Genomic DNA, 25750 nt, shown 5'->3' with positions numbered 1-25750 from the left:
TGGCTTCTCTAAATCAGGGATGTGCCTGGAAAATAGGGACATTTGGAGAGTCGACATAGCTGTACATATACTGTATGAGCAAACTATATATATATTTATTTTTTATTCAATGGTTCATCTTTTTATTGTTTAAACAGTTAATTGGCTGTTTATCTCTTATTTATAACAAAATGGTCTTTAGTTTCTCAGTGAAGGCCACTTCGCATATTAAATTTTGGGGCATAAAAATTAACCTCGGTGCTAAAATAGCATGTACATGAAAGGTCTAACTATGGAGTTTCTATCCAGCTTTAGTGTACCTGGTTCAGAAAGTTGATACATATGTCTGGCACCTTCACAACTCAGGTTGCTGAAAAATAAGAGACACATATCCCTTCATTCAAATGTAAATATACACTTTTCTCTCAACACTAGGATTAATTTCCATGTCAAATAGTAATTTGGGAGGTAGCTCTGAAAACGGTACAAATTGCTAAGAGGAGACCACATAATAGGGTCACAGTATTAGCCATGCTCTTAGTGCAGCCAGGGCCAGCCCAAGACATTTTGCTGCCTGAGGTTCAACAGCAAATGGTAATCAGCACCACCATCCCAAACTGCATAGCACTCAAAGCCAGTCAATTCCTAATTCTGGAGCAGACAATTCCAAAAACCATCTCTCCCATTCCTGGCAGTAAAAAGACAAGAATAATAAATAACAATTTGCAGCCCTTTAATGACACCCACAGTCACTTGCCTGTGGCAGCCAACTGACTGCCTAACAGTACGGCCTATCCTGCCTGGCCTTGATAACTTGTGGTTGCCAAATGTAGCTCATCAGCCAAGTATGGTCCAGTGTGAGTGTGTGTGTGTGTGTGTGTGTGTGTGTGAGAGAGAGAGAGAGAGAGAGAGAGAGAGAGAGAGAGAGAGAGAGAGAGAGAGAGAGAGAGAGAGAGAGCACCTTGGTGCCCGCCTGAAACTGTAAAAAATAGATTTGTCAAATATCTAGCCAACAACAATTGATGGGGTCACAAGTAGTGCAGGCCTGGTCTGGTGTCACTGTCAACAATATCTGCATCAGATGGGTTAATAAAATGTTCAAGATAGGAGCAGGCTATCTTCCAGATCTTTAGATGTTTCTGGGGCAACCCTTTATGATAAACAAATTGGCCACTTCTTTTAGAGAAGTTCTAGACGGTGATCCCTCTGCTTTGGGCAAAAAACAGTCTAAAGAATGTCTGAAGACTTTTGCCGAGAGGAAGATTCTGTGATAAGAGGTATTATATTATGAATAACTGGAAGTAACTGGAGAACTTTCAAACTGAATTCACCCAATGCCATACAAAGGCCAGGTATTCATCAACATCCTTCTTCAAAAGAGAGAAAAACCCACTGGAGATATATGGTAGATTAAAGATTTTTCTGACCAGTTCCTTTTAAGCTAAAATCCTCTGAGTGTGTGTTTTATCCCTAGACAGAATGTAGGTCAAACTGACCATGATAGCTGGCAGGTGCCATTTTGTGGTTTTCCTATCTCAACTTGCAGTCTACACTGTACTGTACTGCACTTGTGGCAGGGGAACCTTATCACATACAATTTATCTGTGACAGTGGCAAAGGGGTGGAGATGTTTTGTACATGCTAGAAGAGTTAAGCACAAAAGTCGTCATTGCTGCCAGTTCTAGGTAGATGTGCTTCACTCCAGATGTGGAAGAACTGAGGTAGCTTGACTGTCATAGGCTGTTATTATATGTACACAATGAGGCAGCAAGTGCACATGGTGTGTGTTGGTGTTTGTACATACAGTATAAAAGAGAATCAGCACTTTTCACCTTCTTTTCTGTGCCAGAAGCTGCAGCAACAATTTGCAGCCGAGTCATAGCTGTCTCTCTCCCCCCCCCCCCCCGCCCTGATGGTATTCAACAAAGTTTTACTCATAGACCCAATTAAATTAACAAACATGCCTAAATTAGGTTCGTTCATTTCAACAGGTCTACTCTGAGTAAAACTTAGTTGACTACCACTCACTGTGTTAAATGGGTAAAATAAAGTTCTCCTCTACCAGTGTTAGTAGGAAAAATGGATGATGAATGAATGCTCCTTTTTTTTTTTAGTGGGGGGTTGTTACAAGAAAGCAAATGACAAGAGAAGAAAGGACCTATATACCCTCTTAAACTTAAGCACAATAGATAATTTATATGCACGTGGTCACTGTTGTGTGAGGGAGAGAACACTGAGGCATATGGCAGCCATGTTTCTTCCTCCCAGGCCTTTTCCTGAGGTAAAGTATTGTTATTGTTAGACATTTTTTATGACACCTCTCAGCCAAATAGCTGCCCGAGACAGCTTACAAAGGTTCATATTAAAATTCAAGTCAAATTTTTAGAATAAACAAAAAAATCCAAACGCTTTAAAATACTGTAGACTAAAAGTCAAACACATCCATGTTCCTGCCAAAAGGCAAACGGCAATCTCCACAAAAATGTCACTTAGGATGCTAAGAAGAAAATCTCAAACCAACACCAACACCCTCAAACAAGGATCAACATTTAAAAAGTCTTGCTTCATTTTTAAGGTACCAGTTCCTCACTTTCATCTATTCAAACCCATCCAATTTGCCTTCCTCACCAATAAGGGAGTTCTGAACAAAGTTTCATTCAACATGAAGTGAGCCAAAATTCTCTGAAGATAATTTTCAGAGAAATACTGTTTGAGGACTTCACCTCCCCAGCTCACCTGAAAAAAAATATTCAGCAAAATGCCTCCCCTCAGTTTCACAACTCACAAAGAGTGTGCAGAATTTTGGGAGGCCATTTTCCCTCAGCCTTAGACCAAATAGGCAGACTGCATCTGGAGCTGAATTTTACATATTTATTGGAATTTGCCAGCCTGAGCCAAGTGTTCGGCTGCCAGCCTTGAGCCTGTTTATAATCATGCATATAAAGAGACAACACCATATTTGTGAACAATGTAGTCTCTCAACAAGTAGAAAGTTGTTGTTTTTTCCAGCAGAAAACAACCTAATTAGATGCATTAACCTCTTAGCTTCTGGGGGGATATTAATTTAGCCAGTTTTTCAAAACAATAGTCCATCATTATGGCTAGCTGAATTTTCTCTAAACTTGGCTGCTTATCCAGAGTATAACTAGGTTAAATTACTGAAGAACTCTTCCTTAGTTCTAGACAGTAAAAATAATAAAATAATATACAAGTTACAGGAGCCATTTGTCCTTTTCTCTCCAGTTACCCATGCCTGAGGTACTGTTGATATAGCAGCCTGAGCTTAGCTTTTATGAGCTAAAACAGAAGTGGCTCCCTCTAGACTACACTCTCTAGGTATATGGAGCAGGGCCAATTTCTCATAACAGGCAGAGACACCCAATAATTAAACAATAGAATTATGACTTATTTTTTTTATTTAATATGTTTACATTCCGCCTTTATCCCAAGTTGGGATTCAAGGCAGCTTACAACATTTAAAACATAAATTATTAAAATACATAATAATAAAATCAAATTAGTTAAACCAATAATTAAAATACAATGGAACCTACCGGTAATTTAAACCAGCAATTAAATTATAATTTGCCCTGGTAGCAGCCCAGTGCAATGTAGCAGCAAATATCAATGTGGACGGAGCTCTCCAGACTGGATGTACAGAGATTCCAGTCGTCTTCAAGACTGATAAGAGCAATTGTGTATTTGCTTAAGGACAAGCTTTGTTATTTCAAAAACACTGGAATCAGGGAGATCTCACAGAAGTTGTCCTCTGCAATGCTAACCATAGCGTATGAAGGAAAATAGGCAGGTGGATCAAAAAATGTGCATGTGGCCATAATTACAGGATCTGGTATGACAGAAATGGCTATGCATACCAAAGGCTACACAAGGAGCCACAAAACCCTCCCTCCCAAATAGTTGTTTTGGGAAAGAATGGCTTCTTTGGATTGAGATAACATACAAGAGTTGTTTTCTAAATACAGCTTCTCTTTCTCACAGGAAACAGAAAGCTCAACCCCGAAAGTTATTGAGGTTTTTTATTGCAACCCTAACCCCAGATGTCAATTCTGCCTTTGAAAGCTCTATCACGTGCCAAGAGTCATAGGATATTTCACCAGCAAATCCTGGTATGGCTGGGAAGATCTACGGTTCAGTAGTCTAAAAATCTAGAGAGCTGCTGCCAGTCAGCTGACAATACTGAGCTACATAGACCCATGAGATGACTTGGTTTAAGGCAAGCTGGGTACAATCCACCCTGAATTGCCCTTGCTTTGCAAAATGTTACTGTAATTTATATTTTGCAAATGCAATTGTTCCTCAGGAGTCACACTGTATGGAATACAACCCTTTATCTCCCATGTTTATAATGCGATTTCATGCTACAAGCCACAAGAAAGTGCAATAAAACTGGCAGATTTTTAAGTCCTGTGTGTCCTGTGTTGTCATTATCACACAACCCAGCACCACACATTCTTGTTGTTTTAATTGAAGAGGAAATGGATGGTGTTTGAAAGGACACACACACACACACACACACACACATTCACAGTTGCACAGGCAGTAATTTGTGCATAGATTGTAGTGTGCCTTTTCCCCTTTTTCCTCAAAAGTGCACATGTCAACCAAAACAATCACAATTAAACTGGCTCTTTCCTCCACAGCTAGTCCCTGTGCACTGGCCTTGTTGCTAGGATTAGGGCTTTTCAGAAGCCTGGGGAAACTTGCATGTGTTAACCTTAGTTAGAGAAGGCACTTGGGGAACGAGGCGCAATTCATTTGCCTCCCATCTCTTGTCTTGGTCCTTCAGTGTATCTCAGACTCACATTGAAAATAATGGAATCATGATCTTGCTTTGATCTTTCTTCTTTTCTTTGTTGTTGTTATTGCTTGCTGTGTATTAGAAATAAAAATTAAAACAATCTCAAAAACGATCAAAGAATAGAACCATTGTATTCTGGCCCTTCCTGAAACTACACCCACCATGGAGACATCATTGAAAAAAAGCAGCTGGTCCTCTATCTTACTAAATCCGGTGAGGCACTTGAGAGCGGTCATTCGCAAGAACCCTGAAGTGGATGAACGAGAATTGATGGGGTGTTCCGACTGATCCAACTGCCAGCCTCAGAAGCCCTTTCCTGTCACATCATGCTAAGCCCTCAACAAAGTTTGAGAAACTAGGTTGTATTGAAGATCGGCTTTTTCATTAAGGGCAAAGCAAGACTCTTTGGGTGAAAGGAGGCAGTACGTACTATTTACATGTAGAACAGTGACCTCTGGTGGTGAACCAAAGATATAGCCAGACTTTATTTATTTATTATTTATTTATAAAAGTTTATATGTTTACTACCATTTAGAAACTGCAACATCGGGATGGTGTGCAGCACAAAAAAACGCAATCATTCAAATGTATGTAAATTTCTACTTATTCTCCAATCTGTACAGCAAAGAATAGCATGTTTGTCTGACATTTTAATTTTCTTCATTGAACAGGCCAGCCACAAGGTAACATTTTATACTGGATGATCCAGCATTAGAATCCTCTGCATCTGCACAGTGGCTCTTCAAATGATTTATGGGCCCCTCAGCTTAAATAGTGAATTCAACATGCTTTCATATCTAAGAGGCTTGTAGGAGGATGTAGGAGGGGGGAAAGTGTCAATTATCTTGAGACAAAATAAAAAAATTCCTTCAGTAGCACCTTAAAGACCAACTAAGTTTTAATTTATGGCTTCCTCCAGTTCCAGCTTGGAACCCATAACTGGGGTGGTTAAGCTCTGCCCCCACCATCAGGAGGACTAGAGAGGGAATCCCGCCATACAATAGTCCTTCTGATTTCTTCTGTATGCAACTCTCTGGAAGTTTTTTGAGGAGTTGTATAGGTACTGGAGAGTATATCTTAGTGTGGCCTCCTTTGCTGTTTTGCTTCCCAGGCTTCTGCTTGGTGAGCATGGGAGCCTCTGAGGGGCTGCTGAGGAAGGAAGGGCACCCTCTACTCTTAAGGACACGCATTCCTATTGCCACAGGTGGGGAGAGAGAAGAGTAGGACCAAGTGTGGAAATTCATATAGGCGATAATGGTGACATCCCATCTGGAGCAAGGAGTGCTGGTTGGCATCCCATCCGTATCAGGAGACAAGAGTGTGCCTTTTGGGGTGAAGTCAAACTGTTGGAAGGCGAGTGCCTGCTGTGGCTGTAGAGACAGATATGGGAGACAGGTTTTGTTGCAGCTGAAGGCATCCAGTTGTGCTGTTGCAGATGCACCATGGCATATCTTCTCTGTGGTCCTGCCAGCAGTAACTCCTCCTCTGGTCACTGCTATGGATGCACAACCTCCTAGGTGTTCTAGGAGCCTACAATTTCGAGAATCCTTGAGCAAATCTAGAGTCTCCACATGGCTTTAACTCATTTTCTTAGGAAAAGGAATCACGGGAATGACTAGGAAGCTAAACTCTGCTGCAGTGTTGGACAGCCTGGTACTTATAAGGTTTGGAGCACGGCCCCATTAACACAAGTTTGCACAAAAGTTGCACCTGCTGATTTTTAATATATAGGTGGAAATTGCCACAAAATGAAAGCTCTTCATCTACACCCAGCTGATTTCCCAAAATATTCTGCTCTAACATCAATTCAGTTCCCCTATAATTGCATCCTAAATAATCTCAAGTAACATTAAATTATTGTTCCGTGTTAACATCCTACTTAGCAGCCAAGCACACACACACCCCAATTCCCCATGCAAAAACACTGGGAGCACTATTTAAAAAAAAAGCTTCATCCTTCCCAGTGTCTCTGCTGTGGTCAACCACCACACTGAACTACTAAACAAAGAGGGGGTGAATGTTCTTGCTTTCTATTCATCTCTACTGCCAGGAAGGTAGGTAAATAGTGCAATTAAACTGCGGACCCCTTGCTCCTATCTTTTTAGCTCAGAGAAGTCTCCGAATCTCCCCGGAGGTGGCTAAAATTGGTTGGGAACAGTGTAGCCTCACCATGGTGTATCAAATAGAAGTGGGGTGTTTAAGAGCAAGAGAGAAAAAGGGCACCTGTCCAAAACAGCCCTAAAGAAGGATAGATGAGAGAGGGGGCCAAACTGTAGGAAACTGTCCACTGGGCCAGCTTGAGAAGCAGGCTCAATATTTCTCCAATCCAGTGCTCCCAGCCTGCAACGTTCTGTTTGAAATAATTCTGTCCTTGGATTACTCTGTTTTCAGCTTAACAAAAAAGTTAGATGGTGAGCTAGAGCCCACCAAAAACTGTTCTTCTCTTTGGGGACTGCAGATTGGGGTGTGATAGGGTAGGGTTCCTCTTTCTCCAGGTGCCTGATTTAAAGACAGGTTGTATCCAATGCTAGTCCTACTTACAGTAAACCCCCTGAAATTAATGGATTTAACTAACTTAGGTTCATTAATTTCAGTGGGTCTACTCTGAGTACAGCTTAGTTGGAGACAACCCTTGCATTCTCAGAAGGGAAATCCCCAAACAAAATGAGCCACTTATTATGAGAAGAAAAATGCCATATCAGTAAAGGTCATGTAGAAAAACCCATACCCTCCTTCAAATCAGAGCAATCTCATATATCGGGGGGGGGGGGACTCATGGCCCTTCAGATGTCATTGGACTCCAACTCCCATCAGCCCCAGCCAGCATGACCAACAGTCAGGGATGTGTGGAGGTGTTGCCCAAAACGTCTGGAAGGACACAGGTTCCCATTATCTGCCATACATAAATCATAACAGCATTCAACTACTGCAGACCACCATTCTTTTTTTAAAAAAAAATCACTTTATTATACAAAATGTCGAATAACGTATTCCAAGTGTTTCAAGTACTTTTGTTGACAGTTTAGCCACCCCGCGACTTGCAATTAAAGTACACCTCTGGAAAGTCAGTAGGACAGATCAAATCAGTTTCACTTTCTTTCGATCTGTGTTAACAGCACAGGCAGTTTGACTTGAACTATTCCTTGAACTCCAGGAACTGCTGGAGTCTTTTCTTGACTTCTGCAGATACTTGCACGGCACTGGAGAACAGGGGGAAAAAACCACAAAACATATTTTGCAGACCTGCTCCCCAAACACTTTCATATACAAAGTTCGGAAAGGGTTTGATGACTTTCTTAAAAAAAACTTGAAGCCTAAACAACCTGGGCAAATAAATGTAGCTCAACATTATCATCCCTCTGCTATCACTTGGAAATCCAAGGGAAGGGGAAGGATGGTAATGCTGGGGTCAGCTCATGGTCTAGCAGGGTAGCGACATGATTAAAGGCTTTTCAGGGGGCAAATGTGCTCCGAATGTGGTTTCAAGGTATAGTGTGTATGCTGCTGTCAGGGGGTTGTTGCAGCTACTCTCGAGTAAAGACGCTCCAGTCCGCGCTGTCTTTAAGACAGGGGTCCCCAAACTAAGGCCCGCGGGGCAGATGCAGCCCAATCGCCTTCTAAATCCGGCCCGCAGACGGTCCAGGAATCAGCATGTTTTTACATGAGTAGAATGTATCCTTTTATTTAAAATGCATCTCTGGGTTATTTGTGGGGCATAGGAATTCGTTCATATTTTTTTTCAAAATATAGTCCGGCCCCCCACAAGGTCTGAGGGACAGCCCCCTGCTAAAAAAGTTTGCTGACCCCTGCTTTAAGAGTTTTATTGTGCATACTATTTACAGTGCAGAGATAGCAGAAAACATGACCGCCTAGTCTGATTCAGAACCTGGCAATGGCTTCCGTCTGCTTTTCGGCCAGCATAAAAGCCTGGGCACCCCAAAACGCCGCCCCTTCACCCTGCGTGTGGGTGCACCTCTCAATTCGGGCGCCGGAAGGAGAGGTCTCCCCTCTTGCTGGCTGGGGCGGCGCCTGGGCTCCGACGTCTCACTGAGCCCCTCATCTGCTGACCCTCGACCAGAGCAGTGCCAAGGCTCTGACGAATCTCTGAGCCCTTCTTGCACGCTCTGTTCCCCAAAGCATTGCCAGGGCTCAGGTGCCTCACTGAGCCCTCTCTCCATTCCGCTCCATTCCTCATTCCCTCCTCCTGACTCGCTGCTCGTGCTGTCGCTGGGCGAGGTGGTCAATATGACGGGGGGAGGCTCCCTGTAGGGAGTCCCCCCGAGAGCTGCCTTAGAAGCACATTTCTGTACAAAGCTACACAGATTGCTGCGCATAACAATTTGTAAAATCCCTGGCAGAGAATTCTTTTGTTTTCTCTACGTAGGGTAGAGCATGGTTCCTGCTAACCTTTTATTTTCATTCATTTGTGAAAAGAGATGGAAGCCTATGGTACATCTCATTATATTTAGAAATGAACAGCTTCATGAGCCCAAACCTCACTTTAAGTGCTCTCCAAAAGTGGTGACGATCCGATAGATTGCAGTTTTCAGCGACGCTCTCAAGGCAAATCGAAGGGTTTTGTAGGAAGTGTCTGCCAGACTTCCTGAAATCCGAGGGGGTTTGCTGGAAACATGAGGAAGCTTGAACTGCTTGTCTACCACCTAGGATGGAAATAAACCAACAGGAAACCTAAGCACCAATATCCTCCTTACCTTATCAGACCTTTCTTCTATGGTTACAATTTGCTTGAAAAAAGTCATGGCAAAACCCAAACCATTTTTTTTTCTAAGTCAATTAACACATTACAAGTTCATATCACTTTTTTTTTCAAAGAAGAAAGTAAATGTTCTCACCTCTTGAAGAGTTAGCAACGTATTCAGAATAGAAGGCAGTGTTGTTTGGACAACTCCATATGTGTCTTCGGTAAATGAAGCTGCTATGAGATGCGACAAACCTAAAGAAATGAATAATTTGTAGTTTGGATAACTTGTTGCTTAGTCTGGTATTATAACACGGTGGGAAACAGAGGAGAGGGCAGAGGGTGAAGAAAAAGCTATGGTTGGAGGAGGGCCCTTTCCCCATCCTTTGGACCCCCTGGGAACTTTACAAACCTGCTGTACCTAGAACTGTGTGTGGAAAGTGTATCTGTACAGCTGCAGGCAGCCTGAGGAAGTGCCATCTACCTTGGACCTGCCCATAGAAAGCAAGTCTAGAGTAAGCAACTAGGGTGATGCCTGCTGTTTCCAGGAACTCTTCTGGTTGTGAGGCTTTTGTGGGTGAGCTGAGAGTTTGTTTCAACCCTGGGTGAGAACCCAGAAGCTGAGAAGGAGGGTGTGCCAAAAGAGAAATGAATTGATATTGCTGAATGAATTTCACCGCAAGGTTACCACACAAATCAAAGGGAGCAGCATAAACATTCATCTGAGAGCCATTTCCAGTATGAAGAAAGTGCTTACCTTCCAAAGCCCAAATATGCATTTGGGTATCAGAAAAGAGAGCCTGAATTGAAGCCTCAGGGTTCTGGGAAAGAGAGAAAGAGGTGTTTTTGCAAACCCTTTAGCCAACCATATAAACAGAATGTTTCAAATACAGAAATAAAATGAACTAACCAAAGTTTAGCCATCACGAGCTCTGTATGAAAAGTTAATCTGAAAATAGTTTAAGTGTTAACCCTATGGAGATTAGTGTTTTGAAGCTAAATTTTCAGATTACACAGCATTTGTTTCAAGGATCAATGTACCAAGTTCTAATTCAGGGATGTGGGACCTGTCCCCCTGCAAATGCCCTGTCAGCCCCAGCCAGCAGGGCCAATGGTCAGTGTCAGGGGACCTTCCTACAGCGAAGCTCCCCCCCCCTGCTGACCAGCACTTCACCCAGTGAGAGCAGCAGCAGCAGGTGAGGTGGGGGGAATGAGGAAGTTAGCGGGATGGAAGAGGCAAGGCTCGGTGATGTGGGAGAGCCCTTGCACAGCCTTGACCAAGAGGTGGAGGGGAACAGGCAGCCCCTTCCGGGGCCCGAATTAAGGCACGCCACCAAACGGAAGGTCAGGAGGAGGCGTTTCGGGGTGCCCAAGCTCTTATGCTGGTCACACAACAGGAAACGTCCACTCCCGGATTCTGCGAGTGACTAGGAGGTCATGTTTTCTGCTATCTCTGCACTGTAAATACTATGCACAATAAAACCTTTAAAGACAAGCACAGACTTGGGCGTCTTTACTTGAGAGTAGCCGCAACAACACCATTACAGTCAGGGATGATGAGAGTTGCTTTCAGGGCAACAGGTTCCCCTATCTTGTTTGAGTTCAATAGTTATGTGCATAGGTTTCATAGGAGTAGTTCAAAAGGTAGTAACAACAATAATTCTTTGCTGCCCAGTTAGTTTCGATCACTAAGTCATGTGCTCGTCCTTACCTTGCTGAAAAAGTACATGATCAGTACTCGCTTTGATAAGAAGCTTTTGATCTGGAAGAAGAAAATATCAATAAAAAGAGAACGAAACATCTTTAGATCAAGATGGTATTTACTCTCTGTTTAAAAGTAATCCAAAACTTTTAAGCTTCACTGGTTGACACCCCAATCCTAAAATGTGTTTGTTGGCATTAATTCCCAACAATTTAAAACAGTATGCAGTTCCAAATAAATACATTTCAGGTTTTATCTTAGTCTCTCTCCACGGTCTAGATATTCTGAATTGCAAGCACTGCATTTGACAGTGGTTTATGTTCTGCAACCCACATTTATTTTAATCAAGAGCTTCAGTAGAGTAGAGATTTTAATCTTTGGAGTTGTGTCAATGATCAGAACAAAAATGTGCTGCTTCATTGCAGGGATAGGAGTTGCTATCAAGTGGTCATTGCTGCAAGTTTACAGATTGCTTTGGGAAATGCACTAAACTACATTACAAAGCGCTGGGGGAATGCACAAGAAAATAATGCTGGTGGAAGTATTGACTCATTACAGTAATTGCTTGATTTCATATACCTGCTCTTTCTTGCTCTGCAACCACGTATAGATAAAACTTGGTTGTACTGCTTCATTTGCACCGCCTGCAACAGCACTCATTGGGTAGAGTTCAGGAGAAGAGGTTGTCCACTGCAGATCTACAAGAGAAATCCAAACTGTTGGTTCCCCCACCCCTTTTAAAAAACAAAACAAAACAAAAAGGCTAACTGGGTGTCCCAGTAATAAGTAGTCAAGTGCTCAAACTAAGGTTGGGACAGAAGAAATTCTACCTGAACTACTTGTCCATAATTTTGGTCCTCTCCTCATAACATGGGGACTTTGGACAGATCCATTCCAAGGAGAGTTTAAATCCAGCACGCCAGCCTTGCTACTCAGAGGAGTGAAAGGTGACCCTAAATTGCTTCTGATGTCAGAAGAGGAGGATGTTTTCAAAGGCAACATATATGATTTGACCAGAGAAGGCATTTGGGTTCGAGGAAGCATAATGGACCTTGGAGTGTGAAATGATGTTTCTTCAGCAGCTGCTCCTGGCAAATAAGAATATTTTACAAGAAGAACTCAAAATGGTTTATACCAACAAGTAGCATTCACTAAGTCATGCACTTTGCAAACCTAATGTTTTAGTTACTAACTGACAGCAATCCAAATCCCAGCTGGGCAGCAACAGGAGGTGATATATTCCTTAGGGCTGCTTCATACTTTATTATACTTCAATTATATCAGCTGTGGCCTAAACCACTGAGTCTCTTGGGATTGCTGATTGGAAGGTCGGCAGTTCGAATCCCCGTGATGGGGTGAGCTCCCGTTGCTCTGTCTCAGCTCCTGCCAACCTAGCAGTTTGAAAGCATGCCAGTGGCGGGAAGGTAAACGGCGTTTCCATGCACTCTGACTAAACACTGTTTCTGTGTGCTCTGGCTTCTGTCACGGTCCTCCTTGCACCAGTAGCGGTTTAGTTATGCTGGCCACATGACCCGGCAAACTGTCTGTGGACAAACGCCGGCTCCCTCGGCCTGAAAGCAAGATGAGCGCCGCAACCCCATAGTCGCCTTTGACTGGACTTAACCGTCCAGGGGTCCTTTACCTTTACCTTATAATTGTTTGCTGGGGAAAAACACTGCTGTAACACAAGCAAAGCATGAAGGGCAGGTGCATATCTCATGACATAAAGCGGACAGAAACCACAGGGAGTTCCCTAGTACATTTTCACTGCACGCTGAGCAATGTGTGCCTGTGAACATGGGTTTACTGTGAGAAAATACCAGCACAGCCATGGAAAGGCAGCATTCCCACATAAAGTCTGAAGCTGCTCTTTACAAACATCCACTGGAATGTGTGTGTTTTTTAAAGGGGGGGGGAATCAGCAAAAGCTACAAATGCAACTGAAAGAATAAATCAGCTGGCCCACCCCTTTTTGAAATAGGATTCTCCCCGGACACCCTTTGGCAGGCCCAACCATGATTTGGAGACTCAAGAACTGCAGCATTGCAACTGATTCGTCCAGTACCTGGAGGGCTGGAGGGCTGTCTCAAGTCCCCCACAGATGGCTGTTTCAGCCTCCCGTTTGCAGCTGCAGCCTCCTGGTGCATTATCAGTTTCTGTGTCAGATCATTTAAAAGTTTCAAGCACTCCTGGGAGATTGAAGTCCAATTGTGAGGGTGTCCACCTTTTACAGACAAGCAGAATGTCTAGACTTAAAAACTTATTATTATTATTATTATTATTATTATTATTATTATTATTATTATTACATTTGTTAGCCACTTTATCTTGCCCAAGGCAACTCAGAACGACTTACAACCAAAAAAATCTAGCCAATTTACATAGCATGAAGTAGCCCAAAACAGGGGTCAGGCTATTACGCAAGCCCTTATATCACAGTGAAGTATGTGAAGTAAAATAAAATCAACTCCAAACATGAACCCTTTAAATGCCCAAAGTTGTGGTCAAAATGTTAGGCCACGAATATGGTGACAAAGCCATCAGAAGCTAGTCAATAAACACTGGAACATCAGGCAGTGGAATGAGGCGTTTCCAACGTATTTCACAGAAATGTATTGGTGTCCAAAAAGCCCAAATAAAATATGCATAGATGCATTACTTTTAATGCATGCAACAAGCACCATCTGCTTTGCCAATGTAGAGGGGAGATGCTGTTTGTACACAATCCCATCTTGGACCTCCTCATACAGTGGTACCTCGGTTTAAGTACACAATTGGTTCCGGAAGTCTGTACATAACCTGAAGCGAACTTTCCCATTGAAAGTAATGGAAAGTGGATTAATCCATTCCAGACGGGTCCGCGGAGTACTTAAACTGAAAGTACTCAAACCCCGAAGCGTACTTAAACCGAGGTATGACTGTACCTTGTTTTGGACACAATGGTGGTCAGCATAAGATGCTCTATATAAAAACCTACCTTTCCTCACACTAGTATTTGCTAAATACAACAATGAAAACAGAACAACTCTCCTCAAAGTCAGCTTCTTGCAGAGTACTTCTCACTTTCCCCTTCTGACTTAATGAGTCATAGATATTTTTTCCCCAAATACCTGGCTGGCTAAGGCTGAAGACCTCTTGGCGTCGCACAGAAGAATACTGGGAAAGGAACATCAAGTCCTGTAAAGCCAAGAACTGCAGGGGGAAATGTTTAGAAGTATTAACAGCTGTAACATTTTTACTCGAATTTTATCACTAAAATTCCCTTCATTCTGCCCCCTCAAAATAAATTAAAAATTGGCCGGTAGCACCTTAGAGACCAACTAAGTTTGTTCTGGGTATAAGCTTTTGTGTGCATGCACACTTTTTCAGACACACTTCAGAAGTGTGCATGCACATGAAAGCTTTGATACACAGACAGATTTTTGCACTAAAATGTTGCAGTGGTGAAGCATTTGGCAGGATCTGACTGAGCTGCTAGAGTTGTGAAAATGGATGCAGAATGGAAAAGGATTTATGGCTGTCACTTGCTAAGCTGATAAGGCAAGCCAGAGAGAATGGCCTAAGGAAGGAGACCATAGAAGCACTACAGACCTCGGGAAAGAGGGGTTGGGATCCCGAAAGAGAAGCACAGCAACTTCAAAAAGGGGAGGAGGGAGAAAGAAATGATCCAGAGGAATAAGGAGAGGAAAGAGGAATGTGACAGGGGAAGGAAAACCAGGAATATGGGCAAAAGAAACTTATGGCTAGAAGTTACAGAGGCGAGAAAAGATTACATTTCCATAGTGATCTAGAAAACCAGTCAAATCCTTGGCTGCAAGCTTCTAGTGTGAATTTTACTGGTAGATTGAAAAATATCTTGCATGAAACCCCATGCTTTATCACTTAAATTTTACTTGAATTGCTTCTATTATGACAAAGACTACGCAAGAGGCAATTTGACAAGTCTGTGTATTCAACCAAACTCATACCTTTAAAAGAGGTGGGGGGTTGCTGCTTAAAATTTTAGGTAGACACTGATCGGTTTCTTCCGCAAAAGTCGGCTGGACAGGAAAGTGATGTGCCTGGAAATGGAACGCACACCATAGCTGAAGCTCGCCATGAGAAACACCCCTTTGTCAAAATCAATAAGAATATATATACCAAGTGATCATTTGCAAGTCTGGTCAAACCAGAAAAACGGACAGGCTGCCAACCCAACCCAGCTCTGACAAGAAAGCAGGGGAAAGGGATGTAAAATTATCCAACTGAAAACCAATTTATCTGATCTCAAAAGTTCCTGCTTTGCTAGACGTAATAACGGAAGAGATAGTAAGATTGTATGTATCAGACATACAGCACCAACCTCAGTGGCATAGATTCTGAAGAGCAGCCATGCAATGTACCAAGTCATCAGAAGAAACACACCACATAGCCAGCTGTGGTACAGAAGGGACAAATCCAAGAGACCAGCCATCGTGTCCAGAGGATGAAGTTTACTAGAAGGCCAGCGGGGGGAAAGCCAACACAATTAGATGCTGTTTTTTGCAATGAGCAGTATATAAAAACAAGCCGGTCTATATCAAAAGGCTTGCTTTTTTTTTACCCTTACACACCACAACAAATGAACTATGCAAGTGGAAATCTGATTCTAATACTTCTGTTGTGAAAGTGTTTCCCATATGATTTCTCAAGGCATAGTGGAAGACAGTTGGGACCTTCTCCACTGACACCGAATCAAACAGACTGAGCAAGTCCACCAAGGAAACACAATGACACACCAAGGATGCCTGTGAAGTCTGTTCTTTGTTCCTTCCCACTGCCAGAGAGGATAAGGCCACCATCATTTCCCAATGAGACTCAAACTGCTGACCTCTTTAAAATCTCCCAACACTGTAAGAATTATCCCTGGTGGAAAGCTTTAGTGTCCACACTATTTATCCTACTCCACGGAAGAATATTATTCTCTTGTGGGCACCATCAGACTGGTGGGGTGAGCTGGAAAGTTAGTTTTGAAGCTCTGTATGACATCACAGCTGCATGTGACCTTGACTGGCCATCAATAGCAGGAAAGATGCCCATGTGCCTTGATACCAGGGTGGTGGGGGAGGCCAGGTGTTTGTTTTTTTACTTAGCACATCTTGTTAGAAACATCTGTGCTAGACCACCCTCAATAAGAATCCAGAAGCTTCAATTAAATGCATCACTTTTCACTGACAGGAGTAGGTTGCTTGGGGAATTATTATACCACTACTCTAGTATTTGCATAAGCATTCCTATTGTCTTCTGGGCTCAATTAAAAGTGTTGGTTTTAATATCTAACTGGCTAAATGCCATCAGCCTGCCTGAATTGTTTCTACCGCAACTGAATACTAGGAGAACTGCAATTGTAAAGAATGAAGTCTGAGCTTGTTTCCTCCCCCCCCCCTTCCTTCCCCATTCCTTCTTCCTCGTGTGTCACATTACATGCCTAAAAGTGGGGACAGTCTTGCTAGGCTATTGTTTTTTAGCTGCTCTGGGATTCTTATTTCCTAAAGCAGGCATCCCCAAACTGCGGCCCTCCAGATGTTTTGGCCTACAACTCCCATGATCCCTAGCTAAGAGGATCAGTGGTCAGGGATGATGGGAATTGTAGTCCAAAACATCTGGAGGGCTGAAGTTTGGGGATGCCTGTCCTAAAGAAATGGAGTAGGAATCTGACAACCTTCAAAATGTACAGGAAGTTTCTCTATAACAAGATGAAGAATTAGAAATGTAATGTATTTGTTATTTGTTATAGGTACTAACCTATCAGTCTGAAGGTTCATTGTGGTAATTATCCATGCCCTTGGAATATAACCTAAAATGCCACAAACAGGGGGGAAATCAAGCTGTAAAAACACAGGTGTATTAACACTTCCAGAGAGGAAATATATTTTTGGCATAAAAATATATTACCAACAGAAATTTGAAAGTTTTAAGGAAAAGAAATGGTGATAAATTGGGGCAAAACTCCACTACGCAGAGCATTTTTCCCCTCCCCTATACTGGCCAGTTGACTTTGTAAACCCCACAAGTTGGGCATGACCATGGCAACCAACCCTTATGTAAAGCCCCCTCTCACCCCAATTCAGCAACTTGTTATCAGGGAAACACTGCCTTACTTCCCACTCTTATCATTTACAAAAAAGGAGGCAGGGGGAGAGAAGTAAAATTACCAAAAATTCTTACCAAAGAAATAGTAAGCAGCACAAAAGTTTCTGACCATATAAAGTGACTCCACACAACTATGCTTTGCAAGCAACGGAAGTGATCTCCTGAAGCGCAGATACTTGTATTGCTGAAAAAGATTGGGCAAATGTTTAACAGCAGAATATTCTTATCAACATACCATATACCGGTATCAGACTTTGGAGTTAAAAATATGTCACATTTTAAACTCAGAAATTATTTCAGATACTGTAAGATTCTGACAGATTTTAAGAGCACATTTTCTTCTATTTTAGAATTACTCTCGTCCCAAATATTGTACTACTATAGGTTACTGGCTTGGATCCAAGGTGTCCTACACAAGTGGAAAGGCACTTCTGCGTGTGCATGGCAGCAAAACCAAATTCTTCTGATTTCACCATCCTGCTACAGCCCCAAAATCCTCAGGGGCATCCTTTGCATGAAGCACAAGGGCTTCTAAAGAGGGATCAGCCTGGAAAACACTATGGGAAAAGCGGAGTTCTCTGGATGCAACCCACTGTACTGTGGTAAAATGGCTACAATAAACTGAATTACTGTCACACAGCATCAAAGCCCAACTATAACAGGGTCATAGACAATCTCAAAAATCATTCATTTGGAACCTGAGAACTGCAAGCGGATAGAAGATTGTTGAAAGAAGGAAGCTCTGCTCATATAGGGGTTTCTGTCTGATATGGGACAATTTTGTCTACCCACTGCAGATGCCCACATCACAAGCCACACCATCTAGGAGAGTTCTCCCAACAGACGTGGGAAGTCTCCTTCTTCAAGATCTGCTCATATTTCTCGAGTCCCCACCCCCTATGCTGCAGCTATGCCCTGCAAGAAAATCCTTCCTGGACCCAGCATGATATGACTTTCCCCCAAATATGTAATAGTCATGATCATGTAAAAGGTTTAAAAAAGGTAAAGGTAAAAGGTTAAAAAAGGTAAAGGGCCCCTGGACAGTTAAGTCCACTTAAAGGTGACTATGAGGTGTGGCGCTCATCTTGCTTTCAGGCCGAAGGAGCCAGTGTTTATCCACAGACAGCTTTCTGGGTCATGTGGCCAGCATAACTAAAACGCTTCTGGCACAACAGAACACCGTGATGGAAGGCAGAGTGCACGGAAACACTGTTTATCTTCCCGCTACAGTGATACCTATTTATCTACTTACACTGGTGTAGTTTCGGACTGCTAGGTTGGCAGAAGCTGGGACAGAGCAATGGGAGTTCACCCCGTCACGCGGATTCAAACCGCTGATCTTCATGATCACATAAAAGCAAAAGCACTACAGGTGGCCCAGTGTTTGAATTCTATTCCTGCTGTTACTTGAGCGCTTACCTGTATAACTGGAAATGGAAGGTAGTTCAAATTGTTAACAAGATACCGAAGGCTATAGCTGTAACCCATAAAGGCTCCAAGAAGCAAGAGGAAGAGGTGGTACTCATTCAGGCACATGTGCAGATCAGCATCAGCTACACTGAAGCAAAGCAGTAATTTTAGCCTTTAGTTGCACAGGAAGATAATAACACTATACTTCATTATACTTTTAAGGAAATGTTATCCAATTTTTGCAAAATCAAGCTGGCAGAGGACTCATTCCAAAACACTGTCCAGCAACTATGAAAAAAGGTTTTACCCTCGTTTATTTATTACATAATAAACAGACTGAAACACATATTCCCCAACTTTATATTCAATTCACCTTGTAGATATACATAGGTACTCATATGGTATTGCAAGGAGGCGCTCATTTTTAACTGTTGACTTTTTAAAAAGTGATAAAATTGCACAACTATTGGGGGGCAGTGGCAGCATCCTGAGCACTATCCAACAGATATCTGTAACCGACTATAATCCTTATTGGATCACTGGCTGCAGTTAGCTAGTGTGAGAATTGCATTTTCTCAGCAACCTTGACTTGTGTCCTAAAAATAGGGAAAACGCTACAGAAATAGGTGCAGCCTCTTTGGAGAATTTTAATCCAGGTTTGTAAATTATTTTTAGTCTGCAAAAATGTTACTAACTTCCTATAAAAGCTACAGTATAGGTGGAGCCCTGTCCTCTATGGCCTTCATGGAAATGCAAGCTTCTAGCCTTTTGGCAGGTTAAAAAGGTAAAGGTAAAGGGACCCCTGACTATTAGGGTAAGTTGTCAACAAAAAGCCTTATACTGAGGAGGTTAGAAGAGGAGAGATGGAGCAAATGTTCCTTCCTCCACCAAGTCTCTCCTTGCCTCACCTGTGGCTACAAGGCTACCTTTATCTTCTGCACCCAAAGGGTCACAAGTATACAGCAATTTATTTCTCAGGAAACATTTGCTTGCACACATCTTCCTACCAGCTTTCTATACTTGCAGCAAAATGAGAATCACCTAATGTGAACTATCTGGCAGCATTTTGTTATTAGTATTCGCAAGAAGTTACATTTTAATAAACAGCTCTTGAACCACCCCAATAGTTACCTTTCTGTAGCTGTGCAGGGTACAGATAAAAAAAGAAACTTCCCCTTCGTCATAACTGCTGCACACCAAGCTACCAGCATTCCCATTACAGCATGAGCAACAGAATGGATCACTTGCTGCGGGTGGATAATCTTGCTTATCAAAGCTAACCGAGAGCAAGGAATAGAAGGAACAACTGCAAAGTAAGAAGGGAAATAAGAACATTTAACCACCTCCTGACTTAAAGAGTATCACATTATGTACATACTTTGTGTCACATTTCAAGACACCACAGTCAGGCAATCACTGCTCCTCATTTAAGCACTCCTGAGTTCTTTTTAAAAAAAAGCCAACTCAGACCTTCAAGAGTGGAGAATGGTGCTGTAGAAGCCTTTAAGGATTTAGCACACCATTTAGAGTTATTCAACATTTATTAATGGAGAGTTTTAAGAGCAAAGGTTGGAAACTACGTTTCTACTGACACACAAAGAAACAGATTCCAAAGTTTAAAACAAAGCCTAACATTATGCACAGAATTAAGCACAAATCAGCAAATCAAACAGCACTTTCTAAGTTGATGCAGTTTCAACACCAACCTGCATGAAATTCAATGTTGAAGATGCTTATTACCAGTATGACCACAGACATTAGCAGTATGCAGAAAATAACGTAGGAGGTATACAGGTCATTGAATGAGCCTAAGACAGGGGGAAAAAAATATGAATCAGAAGTACTATACAACAGATCTACTACTAGATCTTAGTGCCTACAAGCTGGGCTGAGACCTAGGGCGTCTTTGGTATATCTTTCACCCCAGCCATAAACTCAGTGATCACATTCACACATCATGCTAAACCATTGTTGTTGCTGTTGTTACTGTTATTACCCTGCCTTCTTCCCAGTCCAGAACTGGTCATTCCAGAGGTCCAGAGATAACTCTGATAACACCTCTGGCATGTCTGGATGGAGGATACAGAAGGGTGTGCAAGTGTGTACTGTACAAAGGCACCATTTACATTTGTTGCTCTACCCATTTTTGCCTCTGCCCCCTCCCACCATTGGCATGTAGCGCTCAGGCTGTAAAAAAATGTTCCCCATCCTTGCTCTACGTGTAGCACGAGAACACTGGCCTAAATATTAGGGCTGTTGTCAGGATTGATAATATGCCCAAATAATGTTGAATAAAATGTTGAATAAAAAACAGCATGAATACTGCTCTGTAACATTTGTCTCGGGCAGGGCACTGACATACTTGTGATCCATTGTACCGGGTGGAAGAAGTCGATGTTGCTAATGCTGATGAAGGCTGCAATACACAGAGGAAGCAGCAGCACCGACCAAGCAAGGCTTGCAGCTGCTCTCCATCCCAAGATCTGGAAAGGAAACAAAAACGTATACCAAAGACAGAATCCATAAACCAGGATGTAGATGTAGACAAATTGCCCATTTAAACAGTTACTCAAGATGAACCTCTCTCAAGACTGGTAGAGAGAGGTGGGGAAAGGAGAAATAGAACTTTTGGAAAACTTTAAGTCAAAATTATTTATTTTATTTTTTTAATTTGATGCAAGAGTTTGATCACTATCAAATCTTATGCAGCTTTAAATGAACATTTTTCAGAGGAAAATAAGTAGGCAGTGTTTCCATTAAAATGGAAGAGGTGAGGGAATGGGAGTTATTTCAGAATTATAAAACACTGATCTCTTGAAAAGTAACAGCTCACTCCCTAGGCCAGGCATGTGAACATTAAAGGGTGTATTCCTAACACCGCTTACTTGAAAGTAAGTTCCACTAAACTCAAATGGGTTTGCTTCAGAGTAGACTGAGTAGCGGTTGCTAGCCCAGCTGGAAGAAGGGCTGTGCTTTTTGACAGGTTCTCAAAGTTTTATACACAGAGCTACCACTCCATAGACAGATTTGGAGAACCTATAGCTAGTGAACCAGCTAATCACAATTACACTAAGCATACATAGATTTGGCCCATTGCAGGACAGCAATATTTTTGTAAATCTGGCTGTACCAGAGGGAGAAGAGGGACAGCGGGATTATGTTCATTTTCAGTATATGTAAGGACCGGTGCCTACGTTTCCATGTTTTCCTCCTCCTTCCCTGTACATTTTTCCTTGTGTGTGTGTTTATTTATTTTTTTAATTAAGGATTTTCTTGATATACAGAAATATGTGCAATGTCTCTTGTAACATTTTTACAAATCAGTTTCATTTGTTGAGACATTGGGAAGAAAGAGGGGAAAGAGGTAGATGGGGGAAGGGTGGGTGGGGGTGGGGTCAGGTGACGGTGTTTCTATTTTGCTTAATATGTGTGTGGGGTTTTGTGAGTGTCGCTTGTGTAGGTTCTCTGCTGTTCGCTTGTGTTCCTTTAGTGGTGAGAGGTGTTGGGGTTGGCCTAGGACAGGCATCCCCAAACTGTGGCCCTCCAGACGTTTTGGCCTACAACTCCCATGATCCCTAGCTAACAAGACCAGTGGTTGGGGAAGATGGGAATTGTAGTCCAAAACATCTGGAGGGCCGAAGTTTGGGGATGCCTGGCCTAGGATATGGTTGCTTATTTGTGGTTGGCTGTGGTGGTCTTTGTTTCATGTGTGAATGGGGTGGTTGGGTGTTTTGGATCACGTTAGCCGTATTGATTGTGTGTGTGTATTTGAATATTTTGTTTGCTATTGTCTTATGGATCTCATGCTATCTTTCTGAAGGAACGAAACCAGCTGGGTAGATGGGGCTGCACCTTGTCCCTCTCAGGAACAACTGATTTTCTAAAAAAATTAATGTTATTAATCAAAACAAACAAACAACTATTGACTGAGGCATGAAACCTGTAATTACACAGTGTAAGAAAGCAAACTACCAGCTCTTCCTTGGGCATTGGAGGAAGGGGGTGAAGGATGAGCATATAGGGATGGGCAAGATGTCATCTCGCAATCTGACTGAAGACCCGAGGACACAATGAATTTTACGTGCTACCGGTATTTATATGTAAGACACACATAGATGTCATGAACAGCTCTACAAAAAGTTATATTTGGCTGGTACAATTTTGAAACTAGAACATATATGTCATAAAAGTCCAACAAACAGCTGCAAATCCCCATGTTTGGTGTTTCCACTTAATACTTTCCAGTGGTGGGCCAATTTTTCAAGGATAGCAATGGGTAGCACTTTCTTAAGCCAGCTGTCCTCTGTGGACATTTGAGACATCTTAACAGGTGGCTGTTGTTTTATACCATTATAAATATGAGCAACAACCCCTGCTCCACTCCCACCTAGCAAAGGTTGGTGCCACCTTTTCCTGGCTGCATTCCTCTGCTGTTATAGCAGCATGCATGCAGAGGTTCAACGAAGACAGCCTTTCCTAGGATGGAAAGGGCTGACCGACTTCATGGGGCAGCAACTTCTGCTTTAGGCTAAGGCAGGAGAACTAGCAACCCGATACTGGAAAGTACAGTAATGTCAATTCTACTGGACTATGTTCTCATATAAAAAACAACAACACCTTACTCCAGTTTAACTTGCCTGCAGTCCTCTTCAGTTCTCCCCCAAAAGATAAAACTGAATGAATCTTGGAAGTTTTACAAGCCTGTGCTTTAAAACTATGGGTTTATTGGAGCCAATCCACAGTGAGGGTCCCCCGCCCACTTGCCAAAGGGAGGAATTAGGAATCTGTTGATACCTCTGAAGCATGAGGTGAAGTTGCGCAAACACGCATTAGCTCCATTCGGGTGTTCGTGCACATGTGCTTAATGCGCGCGCATTCATACATACGTTTAGCTGTTCCCGCGTTGAATGGAACATCATCCCTCGCCCTCCCATCATGCTGCTAGCGGATGGGAACTGCTTCAGTTCCCGGATGCTATCCCAGGGTGCCCTGCTGCCGTGGCCAAGAGCAGGGAATAGCTTCAGTGACGTTAATTTGGCGCGTCCGTCGTCTGTGTGGCGCTTCAGTCAACCGTTCTCTAAGCGGAAGTTTACTTTCTTACGGAGTCCCGGTAGAAAAGGGGGAGGAAGTAAGTGAGATGTGCCTCTGTTTTCTTTGTGCAATTTCGATATATTTTAAAACATATTTTGTTTTGTTTTGTTTGTTTGTTTTAAAAAATAGATATATAATTAAATATTTAATATATACAATATAGTGTTTTAAAATATCCAATATATAATGTTGTTGGCATCCGTCCCTCTCGAGAGACAATGGAAGAGCGCAAGCTCTCGGCCCCTCTCGGCCTCGCTTTCCTTCGCCTCGAGAGACAATGGAGTGCTCCTCCGGTGGTGAAGACAATACAGCACCAAAGTGACCTTCCCAGGGCGCAATTCTGAGGAGCGTTTATGGAGGCCCTGGGCTGCTCAGAAAACAAAACACAATCCCCCTCTCGGGCCTCGCTGATGTGGTCCAAAGGAAAGCAAAACAGTACATTTGACACTACAGGTGGCTGCAGGAGTTGACGGAAGGAGGTGTACAAGGCACCATCCAACCGTCTTAGGAACTCCGCTCCTGATTTGTCCCGCAAGGCAGTGGACAGAAATTATTCCTCCAAGTTTACTCCCAGCAGGAGGAATGTAGTTTGATTTCAGCACAAGCAGTATGATAGTAGAGCAAGTCTACTGCCAGATGGATGAAAAAACAATTAAGGTTTACTGTATTGGAACTTAAATAAAAAAATTCCTTCAGTAGCACCTTAAAGACCAACTTCTTAGAGTTTCCCATGTCTCTAAAGGTAAAGGGACCCCTGACCATTAGGTCCAGTCGTGACCGACTCTGGGGTTGCGCGCTCATCTCGCATTATTGGCCGAGGGAGCCAGCGTATAGCTTCCAGGTCATGTGGCCAGCATGACAAAGCCGCTTCTGGCAAACCAGAGCAGCACATGGAAACGCCGTTTACCTTCCCGCTATAGCGGTTCCTATTTATCTACTGTACTTGCATTTTGATGTGCTTTCGAACTGCTAGGTTGGCAGGAGCTGGGACCAAGCAATGGGAGCTCACCCCGGCACAGGGATTTGAATCGCCGACCTTCTGATCAGCAAGCCCTAGGCTCAGTGGTTTAGCCCACAGCGCCACCTGGGTCACATGTCTCTACTGATTAGCAATAAATCTTTGAGTGAACCATGCAGATGAGAAATAAGTTTTGAAAACTATGTGATTGCTAATGGTCTTCTCTCTGAACTCTAATTTCTCATTTTAGCACCTCAGAGGATCTCAGGGGCCCAAGGCACAGGTGGAGGAGGGAGTGTGCTGCTTGGAGAGTTCCAGGCCAGCACTTACCCTCATCTGCAGCAGAGATGGTGAACGTGGGGTTGTCTCGCGTGGACGAAGCGGTGGCAGCCAAGCACCCAGGGCTACAAGAATATACGGCCTGCCAGTCTTATGCATTCATGAAAGGCATGGGGGCATTTTTTGCAGTCTCTGGGATGGCTTTTGCTCTTCAAAAATTCATCCGGAAGATTCACTACCCGCTCCAGTGGAACATCCTGCTCTCCTTTGTTGCAGGTTCAGTTGCAAGCTATACAATGACTCGATGGGAGACACAGAAGTGTTCTGACTTATGGATCTTTCTGGAGAGCAAACAACCCAGTGTCCCAGATGTAGCCAAAGAGAAAGTGCCCCACTTGGACCCCCAGAAGGAGACAGAGGCCGGTGCAAAAAGGAACAAGTATGGAGATGTTATGGACTAGCCTGAAAATCCTGTTGCAGAAATGTAACGCCTTTGGCTCATGGAGTCAACCCATTAAATTCAGGGGGGGGGGCGCAATGGATGGAGGCAAAGCAAATGATGCTACACAACTTTTCGAAGACACCTGAAGCAGCCCAGTATCAGGAAGTTTTCAATGTTTGGCATTTTTATTTCTGCTGGAAACCCAGCCAGATGGGCAGGGTATAAATAATAAAATGATGGTGATGATTATGATTTCTTCC

The 25750-nt window shown here is 42.9% G+C and overlaps 2 protein-coding genes across 4 annotated transcripts; one reads left to right on the top strand and one right to left on the bottom strand.

Moving 5' to 3' along the window:
• Positions 1 to 7737: 7737 nt before the first annotated feature.
• On the bottom strand, positions 7738 to 23723 carry NDC1 (NDC1 transmembrane nucleoporin). Of its 3 annotated transcripts, none has more exons than XM_088674037.1 (18): positions 23515 to 23604; positions 21083 to 21203; positions 20427 to 20528; positions 19852 to 20026; positions 18730 to 18868; positions 17386 to 17494; positions 16963 to 17014; positions 15542 to 15674; positions 15168 to 15260; positions 14310 to 14391; positions 13265 to 13423; positions 12030 to 12287; positions 11779 to 11897; positions 11209 to 11259; positions 10255 to 10318; positions 9652 to 9752; positions 9299 to 9459; positions 7738 to 7998 (listed from the first exon to the last, which is right to left on the bottom strand). In XM_088674037.1, exons 1-18 carry the CDS (start codon positions 23602 to 23604, stop codon positions 7935 to 7937), a joined length of 2073 nt encoding a protein of 690 aa, XP_088530163.1. In that variant the 3' UTR covers positions 7738 to 7934. The 3 variants fall into 3 exon arrangements, with proteins under 3 accessions (XP_088530163.1, XP_034979877.2, XP_088530162.1); XM_035123986.3 differs by lacking the exon at positions 23515 to 23604 and adding an exon at positions 23607 to 23723 and having other exon boundaries at positions 7741 to 7998; XM_088674036.1 differs by lacking the exon at positions 23515 to 23604 and adding an exon at positions 23607 to 23723 and having other exon boundaries at positions 7741 to 7998; positions 12030 to 12281.
• On the top strand, positions 23721 to 25739 carry TMEM141 (transmembrane protein 141). Its single transcript, XM_035122821.3, has 2 exons — positions 23721 to 23848; positions 25020 to 25739. Exon 2 carries the CDS (start codon positions 25117 to 25119, stop codon positions 25507 to 25509), a length of 393 nt encoding a protein of 130 aa, XP_034978712.1. The 5' UTR covers positions 23721 to 23848; positions 25020 to 25116; the 3' UTR covers positions 25510 to 25739.
• Positions 25740 to 25750: the final 11 nt, after the last annotated feature.

The sequence above is a fragment of the Zootoca vivipara genome, chromosome 7 (assembly GCF_965207765.1).
Source record: "Zootoca vivipara chromosome 7, rZooViv2.hap1.1, whole genome shotgun sequence".
Taxonomy (NCBI): Eukaryota; Metazoa; Chordata; class Lepidosauria; order Squamata; family Lacertidae; genus Zootoca; species Zootoca vivipara.
Note: the sequence above shows the minus strand (reverse complement) of the source record. Positions and strands in the feature narration are given on the sequence as shown.

Excerpts from the sequence above, each read along its gene's own strand:
- TMEM141 (XM_035122821.3), top strand. The coding sequence starts at position 25,117 with ATGGTGAACGTGGGGTTGTCTCGCGTGGACGAAGCGGTGGCAGCCAAG.
- NDC1 (XM_088674037.1), bottom strand. The coding sequence starts at position 23,604 with ATGTATGAATGCGCGCGCATTAAGCACATGTGCACGAACACCCGAATG. Across the intron at positions 18,869-19,851 it reads CCCTGCACAGCTACAGAAAG|TGTAGCTGATGCTGATCTGC; the intron begins GTAACTATTGGG and ends GCTTTGCTTCAG. Across the intron at positions 13,424-14,309 it reads CTTCAGCCTTAGCCAGCCAG|GTGGACACCCTCACAATTGG; the intron begins GTATTTGGGGAA and ends TGTCTGTAAAAG.